We start from the raw sequence: 25,300 nt of genomic DNA on the forward strand, positions 1-25,300 counted from the left end.
TTCCTCCTGGTTTTGAATGATACTTCAGAACAATAAGTGATGCTGTGGAATCTCCAGCTTGGCCAAGAGGAGCATTTATTCTACACTTGGAATGAAGATTTCTCCCAATGGGAACAAGGAGATACAAAGTGGGAAATACAGGGGTTTCCTGAATCAAGAGCAACACCAGCCTTTTCTTTTCTTTTTGTTTTTTTTTTTTAATGTTTCTGTATTTTTGAGAGAGAGCGAGCATGAACCCAGGAAGGGCAGAGAGAGAAGGAGACACAGCTTTCGAAGTAGGCTCGACACAGGGCTCGAACTCGTGAACTGTGAGATCATGACCTGAGCCAAAGTCGGACACCCAGCCAACTGAGCCACCCAGGTGCCCCGCAACACCAGCCTTTCTGATGCTAAAGCTGTACCATCTGAAATACTGTCCACCACCTGATGGTTATAGTTAACACCACAGATGTCAAAGAAAAGGAGTGCCTTTGGAGGGTGTTATAGACTGAACTGTGTCCCTCTAAAATTATTATGTTGAAGCCCTAACTTACAATGTGACTGGTTTTTTTTTTTTCCTTTTTATTTATTTTTTTTTGAGAGAGACAGAATGTGAGTAGGGAGGAGTAGGGAAGTACAGAGAGGGAGAGAAAGTGGGCTCAATTTCAAGAACTGTGAAATCATGACCTGAGCTGAAATTGAGTCAAACACTTAACTGAGCCACCAAGGTGCCCCTATTTTTGGACATAGAGATTTTAGGAGGTCTTTATGGCTAAATGAGGTCATAAGAATAGGGTTCTAATCCAATAGGATTTGTAGCCTTATAAGAAGAGGAAGAGGCAAGATCACCCTTTCTTCATGCACATGCACCAAGGAAAGGCCATGTAAGGACACAGCAAGAAGGCAGCCAGTGAAGAAGTGAGCCCTCATCAGAACCCATCAAAGTGGTCACCTTGATTTTGGACCTTCCAGGCTTCAGAACTGTGAGAAAATAAATTTTTGTTGTTTAAGCCACCCACTCAGTCTACAGTATTTTGTTATGGCATACTGAGCTAGACAGAGGGGACTTTGATTAGATAGGACCCCATGGAACTATTCTTTCCATTGGCTTCATGGATCACTAAGTGCTGATATGAAACTTAGATAGGGAAAGACACACAGGTGAAAATAAATGAAGAAATGAAGCCAAACCATATAAAGAAGTGTTAATCACTCTTACAGTAGGCATTACTTGTAATAATGATGATGTTAATAATGTACTATTTCTATGGGGTGCACTGGGGGTATAGAAATAACCAGCCTATTTAGAGAGAAGTATTACAGCCATGCTATAACTAAACTATAGTTGTATATACTATAATTCAGACTGTAAGTGATTATACTAATGGTGACTTTTAAGGGGCAGCAGTTGCAAGGAGATTAATATAATGGATCTTGTAGCCAATTGGCTTGGGTTTGAATCCCCCTATGCTATTTACTAGCTTTTTACATTGAACTAGTTCCTTTACTTCTCTACAACTCACATTCCTCATCTAAGAAATGGGAATAATGAGCCCATCTTAAGCACTGTTGTGTGGACTGATTTATTATAAAGTGCCTAGAACAGGGACTGGTGTACTCAATACATCATCACCATCACCATCAATCACTATTAGTACTATGTACTGGGTTCTGTCATTTAAACCTCACAGAGACCTTTAATATGTGGACTGTTTACCTCTGGTTTATAAGAGTGTCATCATTCCTGATAGTATCAGTTGTAACAATATTAGCATAAATGCAAATAATCACGTTTGTGTGGTAGCTAGTTTCCAATATTTCCCTTAATGAATCTTGCTTTCTGGCATTCAAACATCTTCCACAAAGAATAGATCTGACCAATATAACAAATCCAGCCACCATATTTGAGAATACCCTTAAGAAGCCCAATGTGGGGCCCACATGGTGGTAAGGCCTGACAATATTCATATGAGCTGGCCTGGAATCAGATCCCACAAGTCCCAATCAGCTTTCAGATGTCTGCAACTCTGGCAAACATCTTGACTTAACCTCTTGAGAATTCCTAAGCCGAACCACCTAGCTAAGCTGTTCCCAAATTTCTGGCCATCAGAAACTGAGAGAATAAATGTTTATTGTTGTTTTGAGTAGCTTGTTACATAGCAATTAATAACGTAGTCAGGGATGCATTATAAACATGCCATTTTCCAGAGTGTAATGGAACATACCAGGGGTTCTCCGAATTGACATTATTTATAGTCATAACCTTTTTAAAAACTAATTCCTATGCCCACCATGCAGCTGGAGCTCATGACCCCAAGATCAAGAGTCACATGCTCTACCAACCAAACCACTCAAGCACCCCAATTACAGTGATAACCTTAATGTAATTCAAATGATTATATTAAAGTGGTGCTTAAATTGCCCCGTTTCACAGATGGAAACACCAGTGTTTAACAGCAATGCCCATTATTATAATAAATATTAAAATAGTACAATTATAATATAACTAAAGGAGTAATCTAATAGAGCTCATTTCACGGAGGGGAGAAAAACGTCACCTCTAGAAGCAGCACTATCGTTGTGTTAATATAGTGTAAACACCACTGACCTGAAGGTGACAGAAGGCAAAAGGGATACAGGATTTCTTAGCATCAGAGTTGGTATTAAACATGGTATCTTAATTACTACAGGCATAGTACAAATAATGAGGGATTTTGTTCTAAATTATATTAACTATACTTCAATATAATAATATAATTATGGAATTAAGTAAAGTGGTTAGTAAGTGTATGGTGTGGTTATGGTATGGTATGATGTATGGCATGGGAAGTGGGGTGGGGCAGGATAGGGTACAATATAAACAGTCACACCAGCACCAATAGTCCCAATTTATGGCTGAGGGTGGAGGGCTCAGCCTATCCTGCCATTAGGGAAAGTGCCCATGACAATCATGGCTTTTTTTTTTTTTAATGTTTATTCATTTTTGAGAGACAGAGACAGATTCGAGCAGAGGAGGAGCAGACAGAGACTCTGAAGCAGGCTCTAGGTTTTGAGCTATCAGCACAGAGCCCAACGCAAGGGTCAAACCAACAAACCGTGAGATCATGACCTGAGCTGAAGTCGGACAGTTAACCGACTGAGCCATCCATGCACCTCAACAATCATGGTTTCAGCCGGACCTTGCTATAGCATCAACACCTGTCACATTGTGTCATATTTATTGTCCAACAAAGTGCTTGGGGCTGGGAATCCTCAGCTCTGCCACATTCCTCTTATCCTCAGGGTTTCATATCCACTGGTGGTTCCTCTGGTGGAGGAGGTGAGTCTCATGGTGGGCAGACCACATGGAATGATGGGATACAGAAGTGCTGGGGTGGATGCTGACAGAATGGTCCTCTGCCTGTTGGTTCCCCACTACTGTCCCTCCCTATTACGCAGCCTGCCCGCAGCAACCAGAGGTCTGAGTAAGGAGATAGCATTGACCTTGTGGACACTGGGAAAGGATGCAGGTCAGATACACTGGGGATAGGAAGGATGGGGTGGTTGAGTGAGAAAAGGTTAGGGCTTAGGTGTGCTCAAGTGTGGGGAGGGGCATTAAATCTTGAATCAGAGGACTGTAACCCTCCCTCCCTCATCCCCTGCCCCCAGAGTTTAGCTCACTCAGTGTGGGGCACTTGGTCAACTTTGATGCTATTACTAGCACTCATTCTTCCACTTAAACTTATACTGAGTGTCTACTTTGTGCTAGTGCTGTGCTGGGTGCCCTGAACACAGTAGGAAGATAACAAAGTCTGGGCATCATGAGGTTGACAGTCCAGTGGGGAGGGGGGAATGATAAACCAAAACCAGAAACATTTAATATCAGGTCAGATAGTGGTACTTGCAACACAAAGATAGTACAAAATAGGAAGTGACCCCAAGAAGTGTGTTACTCCATATATAATGGTGGAGATGGTGGTGGCAGGGGGATTCTCTAAAGAATAGAAAGGACAGCAAGCTGCAGCATAGGCATTGGGGAAGCAGAGTACTTTCAGAGAACACAGCTGAGCAAAGGCCCAAAGTGGAACAAGCTTCCTTGATGTCAAGAACAGACAAAGGTGAGCTGTTGACAAATAATAAAAATGCTGACCAGCTACAACTGCAGGCTCTCCAGACCATATACCCCTTTTTATTATAGTTATAACTTTACACTATAAACATTGAATGTAAACATGTAAAAATATAACTGAAGTATTGTGTGAAAGTCTGATACAAAAGTTACATAATTCAATAATCATACATATACATTATATAAATAAACATTTTAATATACAATAAATATAATGTGCTATATATTGTAAATATACATTACTATAATATGTAGTAATTAACACATATAAAATTATACAAACCTATTTATATTTAGAATCTAATATCTAATAATCTTTTATCAAATATAAATTATCACATGGTAAAACTAATACTTTTTTGAGATTCATCCATATTGTAGCTTGTGTCAATAAATCATTCCTTTTTATGTGTATAATTCAATAAATTATAGACATCCCATAATTTATTGAATTATTCATCCACTACATTTGGTTTATTTCCAATCATTTGGCAAGTGAATATAGTTTCTGTCAACATTTGAGTCCATACATAATTTTTCACTTCTCTAGGTTAAATATGGAGGAGTGGGATTGTTGGGTCATAGTACATGGTATATGGTTAATTTTATAAGAACCTGCAAAATTTTTGTCCAGAGTAGATATATCACTTTATCTTCCCAACAGTAATTCAAAAGTGTCCATTGCTCTGCATCCTTAACAACTTTTGGTACTATTAAAAAAAAAAAATACTTTAAGCCATTCTAAGTGTGTGTGTAGTATCTCATCAAGGTCTTAATTTGCATTTTCCTGACTAATGATGTTGAGCAGCTTTTCATCAGCTTATTTTCATCTGTGTTTCATACAACCATGTGGATGAATCTCAAATACATCACAAAATGAAAGATGTCAGACTCAAAAGGATGCATATGTATGTACATACAGATACACACAGATTTCTATAACACTGGAAAAGGCAAAACTACAGAGACAAGAAACAGATCAAATTAGTGATTGCAAGAGGCTGGAAGTAGGGAGAGAGAATGCCTAAAAAGGGATAAGGAATTCTGGGGAGTGAAGGAAATGTTCACTGTCTTGACTGTGGTGTTGATTACATAATTGTCATTTGTCAAAATTCCCAGAATTCTACACTAAAAAGGATGAATATTATTCTACATACTAACTCAATAAATCTGACTTTAAAAATATCTCAATACTATAATATCATAATATATATATATAAAAGAGAAATAACTGAAATTAATTGACAAAAAAATAACATGTTTCCCTCTGTGAGGTTTGGGCAGAGCCATGCAGATGTTGGTCAGATGCCTGTGTCCATTTATAGATAGTAATGTTATTAACAACACTATACCCTCATTGATCTCCATTAGCCCTGCTCCCTTACTCAGCCCTGATTGAGTCACTTCATTCTCCATAATTCCATTTTATAGGTGAGGTAACTGAGCCCCAGGTGGGGTAAGTTTGCTGGACTGGCCCAGAATCCCTCAGCAGATCACTAGGATTTGAATCTGCATCCACAGCCTTCTCTATTCTGTTTGCATCATGGGACTCTCAGCTTGTGGTCTCTTGGGCCCCTCAGATCCTCCCCAGCCCACTCTGGGTCACTAATTCCCCAGATGAGTCTGTGAGGCTAGGACCTTATCCTCATCCCTTCTCCTTCTTCCAGGTTTCCTGTCCATGTAAACAGTGGGGTTGTGGAGAAGCAATGCTGGAGAACTTGGCAGTAGCCACACAGGATCCTCATGAAGAAATATGGACAATGGAGAATCAGGATTATATTAGTGGAGACGAATGGGGAAAAGCAAATACTACCAGGATTTAATGGAGGGTTCACAGATACTCTTTTTTAATTTTTTTTTATTAAAAAAATTTTTTTTATTTCTAGGAGAGAGAGAGAGACAGCGTGAGGAGGGGAGGGGCAGAAAGAGAGGGAGTCACAGACTCTGAAACAGGCTCCAGGCTCTGAGCTGGCAGTCAGCACAGAACCCGATGCGGGGCTCGAACCCACGAACCGCAAGATCATGACCTAAGGGAAAGTCGGACGCTTAACCGACTAAGCCACCCAGGTGCTCCGAGGGTTCATAGATACTCTTAATAGGGTAATGGACATCAGCAGACTTTTTGCTAGTTATTAATGCAGGTACTAACAGAGGGAAATAGTGGAGGCTTTAAAATGCAGATGTGTGATGTGGAGTTTATGGTGCATTATCAGTCATCACCCTCACTGGTGGGGAGGAAAGCAGGTTAATGGCACTTACCAGTGTTCAGAGAAGGTACTGAGATCACCACATCCTGGGTTGAGGATAGTTACAAACACTGCTAGATGGGGAAATGGGAGATAATTAGTCACCATTGTTGCAATGGACAAATAATGGAGGGGATCACAAACCATCCTACTAGAAATGTAGTTAAAGTATCAGAAGATATTATTGGTAGTTGGATTAGGTGGGGTATATCACAGCTTCCTATTCTGAAGATTGTAGGAAGTGGTCATCAGTTACTACTTACGTGAAAAGTGGGAATAAATGGGGGATATGGAGATTACTAGGCTTTGTCACAAGTGAAGTAACAGACATTATGCTGGAGGTTAGTTGTGGAGGAGGTAATGAGATCTCTAGACACTATTTCCTGGAATTAAGGAGGGGTGATACACACAGCACTGAGTGAAAGAGAGAGAATGGGTGTACAAATACTGTGCTACAGTAGGGTAAGAAGGGGGGTCTTCAGACACTCTCTTGAGGGGGTCAGCAAACACTGTCCTAAACTGAGGCATAATGACGGGTTGCAAGACCTTTAGTGAAGCCCCAGATACAGTACTGGATGAGGTAAAGGGGGTTAACAGTGGGTCACCCACCATACCTTGTTCTAAGATAGAAAAAAGCATATGGTGGATCATCCAATACTGTGAAAAGGTGAGATGAAGAGAGCTAATGATGAATCAGATACTGATCTAAAAATGAGAGTGAAGGGATGTGTCACTAAACACTACCAAATTTGGATGAGGGAGTTCAGGGGAATTCCCAGCCTTGCCCCGTGACAAGGTTCTGTCCCCATCTTCAACCACCATGCTGTTGTTCCCAAAGGCAAAAAACAGTACCTTGCACAACCCCACTACTTCCCATTCCCCATTGTTACCAGTGGACTGACCTGGAGGAACGATTCTGCTCTTGCCAACTTGGCTGCCCAACAGCTGAGTGTTCAGTCAGACCCTCTGCCTGCATTTGAGAGATGACTGCTGCCAGTCTTGGGTCAGACACCTAACTTCCCAGGAAGGTCTGCCCTGTTTGCTCTCAGTCCCTTCATACTATGAGCTTTGGGCCTGTCAGGACATTAGGAACGAGGTCTGTAGGTGAGGGTGCGGAGTGGGGTACGACTGTGCATGCTGGGGCAAAGTGAGCAGGCTCTTCTGCAATGAATCTGGAGCTGTGAATTTCACAATCACATAGGAAATCCTGAATACCAAGCATCTATGTGGGATTTCCTCCATCTCAGTTTTCTCTTCTTTAAACTGGCAGGATCAGGCCAAAATATTTATGATAATGTTTCAGCTTTGGGGCCAGGATGGAGGCAGAGCCCAGGTAAAAACTGGAGCTGAAAAAGCCTAGTGTTTTAGGCAAGTTGGTTCTCCCCATTGCAACATCGTATGCTGCAATATAGAAAAGATCAAAGGAAAGTTGTGAGAAGCAATGTCAATACTCCAGTGTCAATTCATGGAATGCCTATTGTCAGACACGGGTCAAGGTTCACAGCGGTGAGCAAAACATGGAAAAACATTCAAGCATAAGAGCCATAGACAAATAAGTAAAATATACAGGGCATCATGGCAGTAAGTGCTATGACGAAAAATAAAGGATAGAGGGGAGAGAGTCAATATTTTAAACAAGGCAGGAAAAGACAGGGAAAGCCTCTGTGAAGAGGTGCTGTTGGAAGACACGAAGGGTCTAACCACACAGATATGAAGAATCTTGTTCTTCAAAGAGAGAGTGCTGTAGATGCAAAGGCCCTGTGGCAGGACCTGAACTAATATGTTTGAGGCAAATGGGGAGAAGGTGTTTGTGGAGTCCATGGCATAAAGATGGACACAGAGAAGACGTGAACAAATGCTGAGGTTTGTTTTTAATGTGTTTCTAATTTGTTATTATAAAAGTCAGGTCATTAAGGCAGGCAAATGAGCTGGAAGAACTATGACAGCAAAAGGGAGATGGAGATGAAAACTTGACCAAAATAACCTGAAAATTCTTACTTCAGAAGCTTTCCTGAGAGTAGTGGAGGTTCACAAAACACTATGTTTAGAGCTAAATGAGAAAATGGCACCCAGCAGACATTAGTGTTTAGCACTAAAGCAATTATGTGAGTGTCAGAAGACAATGCGCTAGGGACTCATGAGGGTCAAATACACTTTAGTGGTAGATGATAAGGGGCAGAGGTTACAAGTCATGATGCTAGAGGGTAATGGGTCAACAGACATTCTGAGGTTTGTGTCTGTATACATAAAGAACTTTTCTACTGAGTTATCTCTTTCTTGATGGAAATACTCAATGGGGAACTGGACACACACAACCATGTTAGATTCAACAGAAGAATAAGAAAACACCCAAAACTGTTAGACAATGTGTTCTGCAGCAAACATCTCACAGAATTTAGGATCTGTCACTATCATATATATTATGCTGTTCTACCATTCAACCTGTTGACACTCTACCTATTCCACAGTAAACAGGATTATCATTAACATGACTTAATATAACCTCTCTATGCAGAAGCTGGTAATAATGTTCCATAATATTTTTCATGAGAAGCCTTCTTCTAATCTACAAATTTTCCCAGTATGAATGCCTCAAGGTTTAATGAAGGTGGTGATAATATGGGAAGGGTCCCCTTCATTCAGGGTCCTCTTCTGTACGGTGATGTTTGACACTTTGATGGGGTATTTCTACTTAGGATAATATGCATATTTTTCTGCTAACAAATTCAACGATATACAATCAAACCTGATCTCACTGAGGTTTTCTCACACTGTTCTTCTCAAGTGTGAATACTCTGATGGACACTGAGCACAGATTTCTGGACGAAGCCTTTCCCACAGACTACACACTTATAGGGTTTGTCTCCAGTGTGTGTTGTCTGATGCTTATTCAAATTTGACCTGTCTGTGAAAGCCTTCCCACACTCAGCGCATACATAAGGCTTTTCTCCTGTGTGAATTCGCTGATGCACTTGGAGTTGTGACTTCTTAGTGAAAGATTTGCCACAGTCACTACATTCATAAGGTTTCTCTCCAGTGTGGATTCTATGATGTATTATCAACTCTGACTTCTGTCTGAAGGTCTTCCCACATTCAGAACAGATGTAGGGCTTTTCTCCAGTATGGGTTTTCTGATGCTTACTGAGATTTGACCTGCCACTAAAGGCTTTCCCACACACAGCACACACATATGGTTTTTCTCCGGTGTGGATTGGTTGATGCACCAGGAGCTGAGATTTGGAGGTGAAGGATTTCCCACAATCACTGCATTCATAAGGTTTCTCTCCAGTATGAATTCTCTGATGTGTAATGAAGTTTGACTTGCGGATGAAAGCTCTACCACACTCACCACATACATAAGGTTTCTCCCCTGTATGAATTTTCTGATGCACAATGAGTATTGATTTCTGGTTGAAGGCTTTCCCACATTCATGGCATTCATACTGTCTTTCTCCAGTATGAATTTTCTGGTGTATATTGAGGTGTGATTTTTGGGTAAAGGCTTTTCCACAGGTACCACATTCATAAGGTTTCTCTCCAGTATGAATTCTCTGGTGTGTAATCAAGTCTGATCTTTGTGTAAAGGCCTTTCCACACTTAGGACATATATAGGATTTCTCCCCTGTATGAGTTTTCTGATGTGTAATGAGATTTGATCTGTTGGTGAATGCCTTCCCACATTTAGCGCACATATAAGGCTTCTCTCCTGTGTGAATTCGTTTATGTACATGGAGTTGTGACTTGGAGGTAAAGGATTTCCCACAGTGGCCACATTTATAAGGTTTCTCTCCAGTATGAATTATTTGATGTGCAATCAAGTGAGCCTTCTGGATAAAGGCTAGTCCACATTTCATGCATATGTAAGATTTTTCTCCCGTATGAATTCTCTGATGCACTGTGAGTGCTGACTTCTGAGTAAAGGCTTTTCCACAATCACTGCATTCATAAGGTTTTTCGCCAGTGTGAATTCTCTGATGTATAATCAGTTCTGACCTGTACGTAAAAGCCTTACCACATTCAGTACATATGGAAGATTTCTCTCTAATTTGAACCTTCTTATGTGTAATGAGGTTGGAACTATTGTTGAAGATCTTCCCATATTCAGCATATATAAAGGGTTTCATTCTTGTGTGAATTCTTTGATGTACCTGTAGCTGTGACTTTGAAATGAAGGACTTCCCACAGTTATTGCATTCATATGGTTTTTCTCCAGTATGAATTCTTCGGTGTGCAATCAAGTGTGTCTTCTGGATGAAGGCCTGTCCACATTCAATACATATATAGGATCTCTCGCCTGTGTGAATCTTCTGATGCATCTTGAGTGTGGACTTTTGTGTAAATGCTTTGCCACAATCACTACATTCATGGTGTCTCTCTCCAGTATGAATTTTCTGGTGTATACTGAGATCGGAGTTATAAGAGAAGCCTTTTCCACATTCACTACATTCATAAAGTTTTTCTCCAGTATGAATTCTCTGATGCCTTAAGAGAGAAGATACTTGGAAAAAAGCTTTTCCACATTCACTGCACTTATAGGGCTTCTCTCTAGTATGGGTTCTCTGATGTGTAATGAATTCTGGCTTCTTTACAAAAGCCTTCCCACAGTCGATGCACACATAGAGTTTTTCTCCTGTATGAACTTTCAGATGTACCCTGAGCTGTGACCTCTGGGTGAAGATCTTTCCAAATTCAGCACATTCATAAGATTTTTCCCCAGTATGAATTTTCTGATGTTGAGAGGGTGCTTGTTTATAGCTGAGGATTTTTCCACATTGATTATGGTCCCATAACTTCTCTCCTGTTGGAGAACACTCAGGGTCAGGAGAGGAAGAGATTTTACCATATTCAGTAATCTTATTCATGTTCTTTGATGCACTGTTTCTATAATGACTGTATAAATCTAAATTATGCTTCAAAGCATTTCCAAAGGAATCACCTTGATGGGTTCTTTTGGGGGAAAGAATGTTTTGGCTCACATGAATTATTTTTCTAATGTCCTTATATTCATAATCTTTCTTTGTAGTCCGTATTTTCTTGATGAAAGCAACATCTCTTAAAGATTTATTTTCTCTTTGCTGACAGCTTTCTGTCTGGTCACCAATCTGCCACAATTCTTCTAGAATGAAATACAACAAAATATCACTTGTAGCATCACCTTCCTTCTCACTGTAGAAAAGAAGCTTTTTCACGAATTCTCTGCTGTGAAGTTTGCAACCTAAACTCTCCTTTACAAAGAAGAATGATGTTTTAGCTGAAAGAGCAGCTAGCAGAAGCTAGAGGGGAGGGACATATGGATCATCAAAGGTGAAGGGAGAGAAAAGGGTGAGAGTAACTCATTTGAGAATGCTGGCAACAGTGGTGACAGGAAACGTTCTGGGATACAATCAAATAGTTAGAGGAAATAACCTTTATGAACATAATCCACCATGGACAGAAGTGGAAAAAGTAAGGCAAAAACCAGAATATATATAGCACAGTAACATTTATATAATAGTACATACCCCAAGTCACTTTAAATCTTAAAAGAATGAATATGCAAGAATTAAAAAATGTTTCCATCACATAAAACAACTGCCTATGGTGAGAAGTGAGTGGGTGTGGGGAAAAGAAAGAAATGGGAATAAATAAAAAAATAAAATACAGGAGTCCCTTCTCTTATCTGAAGGGGACATGTTCCAAGACACTCAGTGGATATCTGTATCCTCAGATAGTACCAAACCTAATTTTTTTTTTTCTTATTCAGTGAAGAACATTTTAGCTTTTCACTTAAAGGAAGCACTTTATGGCTTCTCTTTGACATACCGCAACTACCACTATCACTACTCTTGTGCTCTGGAGCTACTGTTAAGTAAATAAGGGTTATAGAAGCACTGCAATATCACGATAGTCAATCTGATAACTGAAATAGCTACTAAGTGACTAGTGGTCAGGTAGTATATACAGTGAGGATATGCTGGACAAAGGAATGATTCAACTCCTGGGCAGGATGGAGTGGGGCAGCATAAGATTTCACAATGTTATTCAGAAAGGCACACAATTTAAAACTTATAAATTGTTTATTTTTGGAATTTTCCATTTAATATTTTCAGATCATGGTTGACTATGGGTAACCAAAACCACAGAAAGTGAAACCGCATAAAAGGGCCAACTACTGTCATAGAGAATCTTTACCCAGATTGATAACAACAGTGTGTCCTGAATGAGAGCCACAATTAAACTGAAACTCCATCATGTGAAGTATAGAAATAAAGCAATCACAAAGACAGGCAATGAGGCAGAAATCCCAGTTAATGTGACATCAACCAATACCGGAAGGAAATATCAGAAAAGTACTTCTAAAGGTTAAGTGACAATTAACCCCACATCATCAGTTGGGTGAAAAGCATGGGGAACAGGGATATAAGAAACCTTATGTCAGTGCCTATGGAGAAAATAGGAAGAGAGCCTGGTTGTAGATAATATTCTGAAGCATCCCATAGTGGAAAAAAAGAAATTATAGAGGACTACCAGGAATGGGAATGTGACATATATAAGTTTGAAAGAAAGCAGATCCTTGAATGCCTGAAGGTATAAAGAATCATGGACAATGGGAAAGACAGAAAGAAAAAAAAATTCCTTAATAAAGGATTTAAAAATCCTTTTAAAATAAAAAAATAAATCTGGATTGGCATGTAATCCAGACTCCAAAACACCAAAGAAGATGGTTAGAAATGATGAAAGCATTTAGTTATTTGAGAGGCCAACGTCAAGGGTCCTCAAGCAATACAAAAAAAAAAAAAATAGAGCCTTCCAAAAGAGTCATCTTAATAGCATTTCAAAGATGCCAGTCTTTTTCAAGACAGCTGAGATGTGCTTATTTTCTCCCTTCTGTCTGGGTCATGCTCACTCACCTGAACAGCTCTGATGTGCGCTCTCACCCTTCAATACCCATGGCTCCTTTCCTTGCTCCAACATAAAAACTTCTGGCTGGGGAACGTCATACCCTGTTTAAGAGAAATGATAAAGGGCTGGATCCAGCTAATTGTGTTTCAAAATGCAAGCAACAGTCTTGTTCAATGAAGTTTTGTTCTTCAGGAACATAACCATGTATTTCTGGGAAGAGAGTATTTTTCAGAATGCCTAAGGGGATAAAGAACCCTAGACAAATCAAAGTCAAAACATCACATACTTCAGATGTCTCACAGCATTCAGCAACTGAGAAAGGAAACACTCTCACTGTGGACCCGAGTAACTGTGCTTACCTACTGAAAGCAGGTGACTGTAGGTCTCCAGCATCACATCCCGGTACAAGTTTCTTTGAGCAACGTCTAGATGCTGCCACTCCTCTCTACTGAAATCTACAGCCACATCCCTGAAGGACACCGATCCCTGTAAGAGCACATTCCTGTTCAATGTGAGTTGTTTGGAGGATGGAGAGACTAGGAATATGGAATGATGGGTTTTGTTGTTATTAATTCATTTCCTCTTTTTAAAACCCACCTCCCATCTCCCTAACATTTTATTATGGAAAATTTTGAACATACAAAAAATTTAAAAGAATTTGTAGAGTGAAAACTTGTTTCCTAACCACTTAGGATCCATCATTAACATTTTGCTCTATTTGTTTTATCATACATTTATCCATCCTTTTATCATCAATCCATCTTTTTTTTATGCAGTTCAGAGTAAAGTGTAGATGCCAGTACCACTTCATCCTAAATATGTTAGAATGCAAATCATTAACTAGAATATAACATTTACCTTTTTTTAAGGTAAAATTTTCACACAATGAAATATACAAATCCACAATGTACATTTGAAGTTCTGATAAATGCATATATCTGTAATACAGGAACTCTTTAAAAAAATGGTATTTCATTCAGGGTGCATTTACATATCTAGTTTTACACAATCATTTTGCAGGAGAAAGAAATCCAATAAAGAATTTCTGCTGTTTGTTCTATACTACAGTTAGTCAATTACTTGTTTTTTAAAACTGAAGAATGAAATAGGCTCTCTCTTAGATGATACAGTGATACAGTTTAGGACCAGCCATTACACTAGTCATGAGAACAAAGAAATGGATTATGTTCCTTTTTTTTTTTTTTTTTAATTTTTTTTTTAATGTTTTATTTATTTTTAGGAGAGAGAGAGAGACAGCGTGAGCAGGGGAGGGTCAGAGAGAGAGGGAGTCACAGACTGAAACAGGCTCCAGGCTCTGAGCTGGCAGTCAGCACAGAGCCCGACGCGGGGCTCGAACCCACGAACTGCGAGATCATGACCCAAGCGAAAGTCGGACGCTTAACCGACTAAGCCACCCAGGCGCCCCAGAAATGGATTATGTTCCTAATCTTCTAGCAAATTAAAAGACTTAAGATTTAAAAGAAGGGAAAAAACAGACACAAGTTCACTAAAGTGTCAAAAAGTAAATCTCTTATGTGGAACACACTGAGGACCCAAAAAAGGAAAAAGTATATTCAACATGGGGCAGTAATTTTTTTTTAATCAAAACAGGCCTTTATTTATTCATTTTTTAATAATAGTTTATTGTCAAGTTGGTTTCCATATAACACCCAGTGCTCAGCCCCACAAGTGCCCTCCTCCGTGCCCATCACCCCCCTTCCCCTCCCCTGGGGCAGTAAATTTTTATTAGTTGAATTTAAGTTTCAAGATGATAAGTATAATACAGAATGAGGGGTAAGGAAGGTTACTTCCCAGAGAAGACAGAAGCAAAGGTGAGGAGAAAGTAAAATACGTGATGAGTTTAGGGAACATCATATAGCTCTATATAATGGAGAGAAGTCTGCATACACATCAGAAGGTAGTTATGGAAAAAACAGTTTGATCATAAAACAAGTAAGGATTTTTTTTTTTTTTTTACTTTTAGTAAAGGTAATTAAGATAATCAGATTTATGTGAATTTTTTCCATAGAAGATCCCTATCGCAGGATAACTAACCAATTAAATGATGAAGAAAAGTTTCTTACAGAACAATTCTAGCAAATAAATGAAGAGGTTAGGATATAAAGAGAATATCATAATTTTGTAATTCCTAATGAAATAATGAATTTATTCAGTAATCACTAATGGTTGCTTAGCTGTTTCAGGTAAAAGGCTGAAGAGAAATTTACAATGGATGGACCAGCTATTAACATCTACATCCAATGATCAATTTTAATATCACAAAAAGAGAGATAACCAAATATTATGTGCCTCCTGACATGATATTGTAACTGATTTCATTATCACATCAAGTATTCTTAACAAAGAAAAAGAAGAATCCAACCTGAATCTCATTAAGCCTCTAGATCTAACAAATCATTCACAAAGTGAAGGTGAGAGAAACATATTGCACAATATTAAGACTGACACATCAGCCAAATCCAGAAGGCAGCAAATGACCCATTTCTTCAAAAAATAAATTATAAGGGCGCTTGGGTGGCTCAGTTGGTTAAGTGTCCAACTCTTGATTTTGGCTCAGTAAATGATATTGCAGTTCCTGGGCTCGAGCCCCACATTGGGCTCTGCGTTGACAGCACAAAGCTTTCTTGGGATTCTCTGTCTCTCCCTCTCTCTCTCCCAAAATAAATAAACTTTAAAAAAAAAAAAAGAAGAAAAACTAATAGAAGGGAAGCCTTTTTTTATAAAAAGAAACTTCAGAGTCATATTAACCAAATGCAACTTGTAGACCTTGTTTGGTCCTTCATTAAACAAACCAACATTAAAAAGATATTTAAGACATGTTTTAAAAAATTCAAACAATACAGGTATTAGATGACATCTAGGAATTACTGTTGTTTTAGATGTGATAATGGTTTAGTGGTTATGTTAAACAAAAAGAAAGAAAAAAAGAATTCTCATCTCTTAAAGATACACATCAAAGAATTTGCAGATAAGATATGGTGTTGGGATTTGCTTTATAAAATTTTTTTTAAATGTTTTATTTATTTCTGAGAGACAGAGAGAGTGAGAGAGCCAGTGTGAGCAGGGGAGGGTCAGAGAGAAAGGGAGACACAGAATCTGAAACAGGCTCCAGGCTCTGAGCTAGCTGTCAGCACAGAGCCCGACAAGGGGCTCCAACCCGTGAACAGTGAGATTATGACCTGAGCCAAAGTCGGACACTTAACCGACTGAGCCACCCAGGCACCCGGGATTTGCTTTAAAATAATCCAGCAGCTGAGGGAGTGGGAGGGTGGTTTTAGATGGAATTAAAATGTCAGAATATTGATGACTAATAAAGCTAGGTGGTAGGCAGAAGACATACAAGGGTTCCTGATACTATTCTCTTGACTTTTGTATACGTTTACTTTTTTTTTTTTATATAATAAAATGTTTTTTAAAAACAAGAACCTCCAGGGGTGCCTGGGTGGCTCAGTTGGTTAAGCATCTGACTTTGGCTCAGGTCACGATCTCACAGTTTGTGGATTTGAGCCCCACGTCAGGCTCTGTGCTGACAGGCTCAAAGCCTGGAGCCTGCTTCAGCTTCTCTGTCTCCCTCTCTCTCTGCCCCTCCCCCATTCACATTCTGTTTCTCTCTCAAAGATAAACATTAAAAAAATTTAAAGAAAACATTCCTCCATATTAAAAAAAAAAATTCATCTGTAAATGCATAATTGAAGGTAGGCTATTTCTACCTAAACTCATGAATGTTTTATTTATTTATTTTTTTTAATGTTTTTTATTTATTTCTAGGAGAGAGAAAGACAGCGTGAGCAGGGGAGGGTCAGAGAGAGAGGGAGACACAGACTCTGAAACAGGCTCCAGGCTCTGAGCTGGCAGTCAGCACAGAGCCCGACGCGGGGCTCGAACCCACGAACCGCGAGATCATGACCTAAGCGAAAGTCGGACGCTTAATCGACTAAGCCACCCAGGCGCCCCAACTCATGAATGTTTTAAAAAAGGATTATAAAGACCTGAATACCCACACTCAGCAATTTATAGAAACAGTAGACAGAAAATAATCAGTGATATATAAGAAACAAACAATAGGATCTAATTGATATTTATAGAATATTCCAACTAACAAGAGTGGAGTACACATTCTTTTCAAACACCCACAGAACCAGGACCAAGACAGACCATAACCTAGACTGTGAAACAAACTTCAACAAATTTAAAAGAATTAAAATAACACATAGCATCTCTGACCATAATGGAATCAAACTAAAAATCAATAATAAAGACCAAAGATAAATGGGCAAAGGAATTACATTACAAAATAGTAACAAAAGCTATCTGGAAAGCAACAAAATATTTGGAAATGAAGTAACACATTTCTAACTAACCTATAAATCACAGAGGAATTCTCAAAAGAAATTTAGAAAAAACACAGAACTGAAAGAAAATGAAAATATATCAAAATCTGTGGGATACAGATAAAGCAATGCAGAAAGGGAAGTGTATAGCACTAAATGTTTACATTAGAAAAGGGGAAACAATCCAATTTAAAAAATGGGCAGAGGATTTGAATAGACATATTCCAAAGACATATAGAAGGCCAGAAGGTGCTCAATATCACTAATCATCTGGGAAATGTATATCAAAACCATAATGAGATACCTTACACCTGTTAGAATGACTATTATCAAAAAACAAAACAAAACATAAGAAATAACAAGTACTGATGAGGATGTGGAAAAAGAGAACCCTTGTGCACTGCAGGTAAAAATGTAAATTGGTGAAACCACTATAGAAAACAGTATGGAGGTTCCATTTTTAAGTTAAAAGCTTTAAGTAAAAACTAAATTTTAATTTAAAAATTTAAACTAGAACTATCATATGATCCAGCAATTCCAAGTCTGGGTATTTATCCAAAGGAAATGAAAACAAACTTAAAAAGATATACGCACCCTTCCATGTTTACTAAAGCATTATTTATAATAGTCAAGACATGGAAGGAACCTAAGTGTCCACCAGTGGATGAATGGATAAAGAAAATGTGGTATATATACACAATGGGATATTATTCGGCCATAACAGAAGGAGTCTTGCCATTTCCACAGCATGGATGGATCTTGAGAAATAAGTCAGAAAGAGAAGAACAATTACCATATGATCCCATTTATATGTGAATCTCAAAACAAAAAAACCTGAAGTCACAGATACTTAGAACAGATTCATAGTTACCAGAGGTGGGGAATGGGTAGTGGGCACAATGAATGAAGGCAGTCAAAAGGTAAACTTTCAGTTATAAGATAAATTTGCCATGGGGCTATAAGGTTAGTAATACATGGTGGCTACAGTTAGTAATACTGTAATGTATACTGAAAGTTACTATGAGTAAATCTTAAAAGTTTTCATCACACAAACACAAAACTGTAACTATGTACAGTAATAAATATTGTGGTGATCATTTCACAACATACACAAACATCACGTTATGTTATATACCTGAAACTAATATAATGTTTTACGTCAAGCATATATCAATTAAAAAAAAGGAAAGGGGAAAATTGCTAAATCAATAATCTAAATTCCCACCTCAAGAAACTAGAAAAAGAAGAACAACACAGACTCAAAGCAAGGAGAGAAAAGAAAATAATAAAGAGCAGGCATCAATGAAATTAAAAACTAACTTTTAAAAAACACAGGAAAAAATCAATAAAATACAACACAGGTATATGAAAAAATCAATACAATTGATAAGCTTTGTTGACTGAGCTATTAGTCAACAGACTGGCAAAGATAAAAACAAGAAACAAATCACCAATGTCAGTAATGAAATAAGAAATATTGGGGCTCAGTCGGTTAAGGACCTGACTCTTGATTTCAGGTCAGGTCATGATCTTATAGTTTGTGAGATCGAGCCCCAAGTTGGGCTCCGTGCTGTCAGCTCAGAGTCTGCTTGGGATTCTCTCTCCTTCTCTCTCTACTCCCGCCCCCCCCAACTTGCATGAATGCTCTCGCTCTCAAAATAAATAAAAAGTTTAAAAAAAAGGAAAAATATTACAGATCCAGCTGCCATTTAAAGGGAAATACAAATCACTTCTCAGCCTTTTGGCTAAGAGCAAATGTAAAGGGAAATACAGAGAATACAAAGCCTCAATGCTAATAGACAGATCCAAAAACTTAGAAGATATGTATCATTTCTTCAAAAATCACAAATTAACAAAACTCAGCTATTATGAACAGAAAAGATGATGATCCTATAACCATTAAATTAAATTCTTAATTTAAAAGCTCCTAAAAAATAAAGAAATCTCCAGGCTCAGAATACTTTATTAGAGAATTAAACTAAATATTTAAAGAGGAGTTAGCCTTATTTTTACAGTCTTATCCAGAAAACAAAAGAGAACACTTCCCAACTAATTTTGTGGGGCCAGCATTACCTTGATATCAAAATTAGACAAAGACAGTACAAAAAACTACAGGTCACTATCTCTCATGAACCTAGATGCAAACATCCTCAAAAAATATTAACAAATTACAACCAGTAATAAAAAAAAAAGAATCACGCACCACTGTACTATGTTTCACAATGCCCTTTGAGGATCTATTAGTTTCAACATAAATAAGAAGTTTAAAAAAATATATTGAAGAATGTGTATTCTTAAAACAGAACATTTTGGAATAGACAAGAACGGAAAATCAGCCATGAGACTCACTGCACAATTTATGTGAGAGAATATAAATTTCTTACTTACCTAAACTTAAGGCTGGAGTAGTAAAGGTACAGAAGGAATTGATATTAAAAAGATAAAATTGATAACAGGTGTGAAGGTGAGAAAAAGAGACTCAACTAATTACCAGTTATTAGTTCTGTCCAACTATAGATTTTGGTGTTACAGATGGACTTAAGAATTAGAGGAAGAGATGGGGGAAGAAGACAATAATGATTTAAATTTTGTACGTATTGAAATTTAGGTGATAAGACATACATAAGGGTGTATACTTAGTAGTTGAAAAGAGAGCTAGTATGGAGTTGAAGATTCAGGAGTGGTATGTAGAGAGCAGGCCACTGAATTTAGGGGAGGGAATGAGTATAGAGGAAGGACAAGGGGATAGAGAAAGTATTATCTCTCTCTTTGGAAAGTGTATCTTAGATATCTGTGGCTTTTAATGATTAAAATTATGGTATTTGAAAGCTATTATTTTATTTCTTCATTTAATTTTGTTCAGAGATTATAGTCTGCTTCTTTATGATGTGCTGATTGTTTATGGAGCTTAAAACAATGTCATTTCTTTGAAAATGCTTCCTATATACTTGCAAAAAAACATGTGCTCCGATTTTTCTCTTTCACACACTGGCATAGCCATACCCTACATACACCAAAACCCCAGCCCCCCAAACCCAAGGTCATCAGACTTTAATGGGGAATAAAGAAGATGTCATATTAGTAGCTTTGACTCCTTACCAAATGAGCTTCTGATAAACAGTCTGTCCAGGAAAAAAAATCTCCTCATTCAAAGATAATAATAAACATCTCCTGATGTACAAAGATACTATAAGTAAAAAGAATGAGAGAAAAAAAGAAGAAATTAAAAGGAACATGCTAGAAATAAATTGTCACATGACAGAAGAAAACACATTCACCATGATTTCAATGAATTCACGAAGACAAAAACCTAAAATAAATAGGGATTAAGAGTCCAAGGAAGAAATAATGGAAAAACAGGTTAAAGCAAATGGTTATTCAAATTTTTGAAAAATAAATTGACAGCACTCTATAAAGAAGTGAAAAAGAAAAAGCAACACAAAAACGGAGATCTCTCTGAAAGCAATAAAATACCATGTGAAAACACAAAAAAAGCAACAAAGATTAAGACAAGTGAGCAACATGAAACTTTTAAAGGAAAACAGAAAAAATATATAGTTTAATAAAAACATCTAACAGAATACTTGAAGTGGAAACAACTTTTATCATTTTTCACAGTATAAATTTATTAGATACTGTCTAAAGAGAAAAGAATTAATTCAAGAAGTTAATGTGATAAAGACCACACTAAAAGAACCAACCATACAAAAAAGAAACCAAACCTTCCAAATTACTGGAAGGGACAAAGAAACAAGAGCAAGAATATAGGGTCTAAGGTGAAAGAATATCTTTATCAAAAGTGTACATAAAATATATCTTTTCCAAATGCTATATAAAAAAAGTTCACAAGGACTCCGAAGACCGTAAAAGGATGAGCAAAAGATATATCTGGAAACGCCAACAGGAAGGAAACAAGAGCCTGAAATCAGATAGGGCTGAATTCTAGGGAAAAAATATTAAACATAACAAAGACATAATCCAAAATTAATTTCAGATGTCATTACTATCACTGCACCAAATTTCATAGCATCAAAATTCATTCACAGAAACTACAAATATAGACAGAAATATATTCGTGGTAGGAAATTTAGTATGTTTCCCTTTCAACAGAGTAAATAAATAAAAATAAATAAATAAACCACACTTGTAAAAACCTCCTAACTACATAAGATAACTTACTGATAAGACAGCAAATTCTGTATCTTGAAACAGTCTTTTCAGGTGCCTATGTAATATTCAGAAACGTTAAACATAAAATTTGTGCGTGCAGGCACACCCACATACACACTTTACACAAAATTTAACATTCCAAGAAGCAGAATAAAATCAGTGCAAATAAATCTCTCTAAAGCTGCAATCCTAATTTTATTAAAAATGGAATTACTTAACTAAAAATCTTAGTACCTAAAAGTGAAAATGTGGTAAACAGTAACTAAAGATTTGGTGGAGAATTTATTATGTTCCTAAAAAATTATCCATTTCATCTAGGTTTTTACATTTATTTGCATAAGACACTTTTTCTAAATTATTTCTCAACACTATTTTGCTATATATTTTTGATATATAGTATTTTTGATATATATAATTTTTGATATATATTATTTTTATATTGTTGTTTTAGATATCTTATTATCTTCNATTTGGAGTTGACTGCTAAATGAGAAAGTAGTGTCAGCCTCATGTGTTCCTGTGATAAGCCCTACTGGGCTACTGTTTTCATGTATTTTTGAACTTAGTTAATTAACACATTTGACTCCTGAATCTGTATTCATAATTTCCAGTTTTTTTCCTGTCCTTGACTGGTTTAGGCATCAAGTTTAACAGAGTAAACAAAATAACACAAATACCACAAACAAGGCTGGAAATAATTTTATTTTTTAATTTTTTAATGTTTTATTTATTTCTTAAAGAGAGAGAGACAGCATGAGCAGGGGAGGGTCAGAGAGAGAGGGAGACACAGAATCCTAAACAGGCTCTAGGCTCTGAGCTGTCAGCACAGAGCCCGACGCAGGACTCAAACCCACAAACCATGAGATCATAACCTGAGCCAAAGTCGGATGCTTAACTGACTGAGCCACCCAGGCACCCCTGGAAATAATTTTAGATATCATCTTTACCCAAACTTTGGCCTACAGGTCAAGTGTAAATCCATATGAAGTTTACTACCACTTTTGACTGTGTGTTTTATAAACATTTTAATTTCTTGAAGGGTTTCTGAACCATCTGTATTCACCAATTTTGACATTTATTTTTTGTAAAGCTATATTCCTTTTGTTTATATGATTTTGCATAATATTAAATCAGAATGTTTCAATCTGTTTTGTTACATATTTGAAGTGTATCTTTACTCTCTGTTCTTGATCATCAGCCTGTAAAAGCTACTTACGCTTCTGTCAGACATCTTCATCAATTAGTTTTGTTCTCCATGTGACTAATTCCTTTCCTTATCTTTTGTTTTGTCCTTATTGTTACTTTATAGAGTTCTTTTTCTAACTTCTTCAGTTTTAAGTGTCACTCATACCTTAGGTCTTTTTTCCCCCCAAACTTCAAGGATTCCTTAAAAAGGCATTAAAATCTATACTTTTCCTCTCTATTTATAGCTTAGCTTCACCACAAACTTTAAAATACAGTTCTTTATTTAATTGAGATTCAATCCAAAGAATTTTCTAAGACCCTTTATGGTTTTTCCTTTAAAGAATATACAGAAAAAAAGTTTTCAGATATGGGGTTTCTTTTGCTAGACTTTTACTTTTTTAAAATTGTGGTAAAATATACATAATGAAATCTACCATCTTAAAATGTATAGGTCAGTGATATTAAGTCTATTCCCAATGCTGTTCAAAAGTCTTTTACTTCATATTTCTAATTTAATGCTCTTGGTTGAGAACAAAATCAAAATTCTAGCAAAGTTTCATATTTTTTACCTGCCAGGATTAACATGTTTTTGGAACTAGCTCATAAAACTGATCAACAAAGAACGAACATCTAAAAAATAAATTTCACAAAGAGAATAGAGAAATATTTATGTGGGGAGAAGGAGTTTACGAAGAAATAGAGAGGGGCGCCTGGGTGGCTCAGTCAGTTAAGCCTCCAACTTCGGCTCAGGTCATGATCCAAAGTCCGTTCCTGGGTTCAAGCCCCATGTCAAGCTCTGTTCGGACAGCTCAGAACCTGGAGCCTGCTTCATGTTCCGTGTCTCCCTCTCTCTCTGCCCTTCCCCCGCTCAGACTTTGTCTGTCTCTCTCTCAAAAATAAACAAACATTTAAAAAAAAATTCACTAAACAAAGAAGAAATAGAGAAATAGTTTCAACACTGTGCCCAAAAATGATTTCTAATCAGGAAGCTTATCCTCAGCCAAAAGATCAATATGGCATGAAGACAAAATAAAAGACAGTTTTTGACATTTCACCTCTCAACTATCATATAGTTGGCCTCTAGGTGTGGAGATAATATTGCCCATTCTTGGCAGACAGATAAAGATTTGCTTTAGGGCAGTAAGAGAGTGTGGTTACTTCCTGTGGCCCATCTGCCACTGGTGACCCATCAGAGATATCTACTCCCAGGATGAATTCCTTCCCCCTAAGATTCTTCTTTCTCACCTCATATGAACTGTCATGTTCCTCTGGAACCAGGATCAGGGATTTCTGGGGAGAGGTCTGATTAGCTGGCATCATCATAGTAGGTCTCAAACTTTATTCTCTCAGGAGCCTAAAGCTTGGTAGACATCAGTAAATCCAAGCAGAGCTGCTGGGGGGGTGGGGTTGGGGAGGGGGGAGGCAGGCTGAAGTCTGGAGAAGATCTAACCCAGAGACAACAAGAAACCTGAAATGACAATGTCCACATGGTCACATACTCATTCATCACATAAACATTTCCTGCAAACACCAAGGTGAAGTTCCCTGAACTAGACACACAGAGCAGAGGCTCTCAAACTTGACTGTGGATTCAAAACACTTCGAGGGCTTGTTAAAATACAGTAAAAACCTCCATCTCACTCCCAGTTTCTGATTCAATAGGCCTAGGGTAGCAACTTTCTTAGTCCAGTCAGGCTGCTATAATAAAATACCACAGACTGGGAAGCCTATAATNAGCCACCCAGGCGCCCCAAACAACAGAAATTTATTGATCACAGTTCTGGAGGCTGTAAAGTCCAAGATCAGGGCGACAGTATGGTCAAATTTTAGTGAGAGACCTAACTAGAGGTTCATAGCCAGCACCCTCTGTGTGGGATCTATTTTATAACAGCACTAATCCCATTTATGAGTAGTCCACCTTTAGAACCTAATCAGTTCCCAAAGATCTCACCTCCTAATATGGTATTTCTGGATTTCAACACATAAATTTTGGGGGGGGGGGGGGCCATTCCANCGTGCGATGATGACCTGAGCCAAAGTCAGTCGCTTAACCGACTCAGCCACCCAGGTGCCCCAAAAATTTGCATTTTGAAGTAGTGCCCAGGTCATGTTGATGTTGTTGGTCCAGCAACCAGACTTTGAGAACCAGTGCTGTAGAGAACATAAAGTTTAATAAAACCTGTGAAGAGTACTGGTCAATGAGATATGGAATAATATTCCTTAAGATTTAAACTGCAGCTCTGCTAACTTTTAGCTATGAGACTATGAACAAGTTACTTCCGTTTTAGTTTCAAAAATGAGGATGAAAGTACCTATTTCAAGAGTTATAAAAATTAAGGGCATCAGGGTGGCTCAGTGGGTTAAGCGTTCAACTCTTG

The 25,300-nt window shown here is 37.7% G+C and overlaps 1 protein-coding gene across 1 annotated transcript; it reads right to left on the reverse strand.

Annotated features, from left to right (window-relative positions):
* Nucleotides 1-8,471: 8,471 nt before the first annotated feature.
* On the reverse strand, nt 8,472-24,227 carry LOC144239597 (uncharacterized). Its single transcript, XM_077773684.1, has 4 exons — nt 24,168-24,227; nt 13,575-13,701; nt 13,224-13,316; nt 8,472-11,449 (listed from the first exon to the last, which is right to left on the reverse strand). Exons 2-4 carry the CDS (start codon nt 13,606-13,608, stop codon nt 9,114-9,116), a joined length of 2,463 nt encoding a protein of 820 aa, XP_077629810.1. The 5' UTR covers nt 13,609-13,701; nt 24,168-24,227; the 3' UTR covers nt 8,472-9,113.
* Nucleotides 24,228-25,300: the final 1,073 nt, after the last annotated feature.

This window comes from Crocuta crocuta, unplaced genomic scaffold (genome assembly GCF_008692635.1).
Source record: "Crocuta crocuta isolate KB4526 unplaced genomic scaffold, BGI_CrCroc_1.0 scaffold267, whole genome shotgun sequence".
NCBI lineage: Eukaryota > Metazoa > Chordata > Mammalia > Carnivora > Hyaenidae > Crocuta > Crocuta crocuta.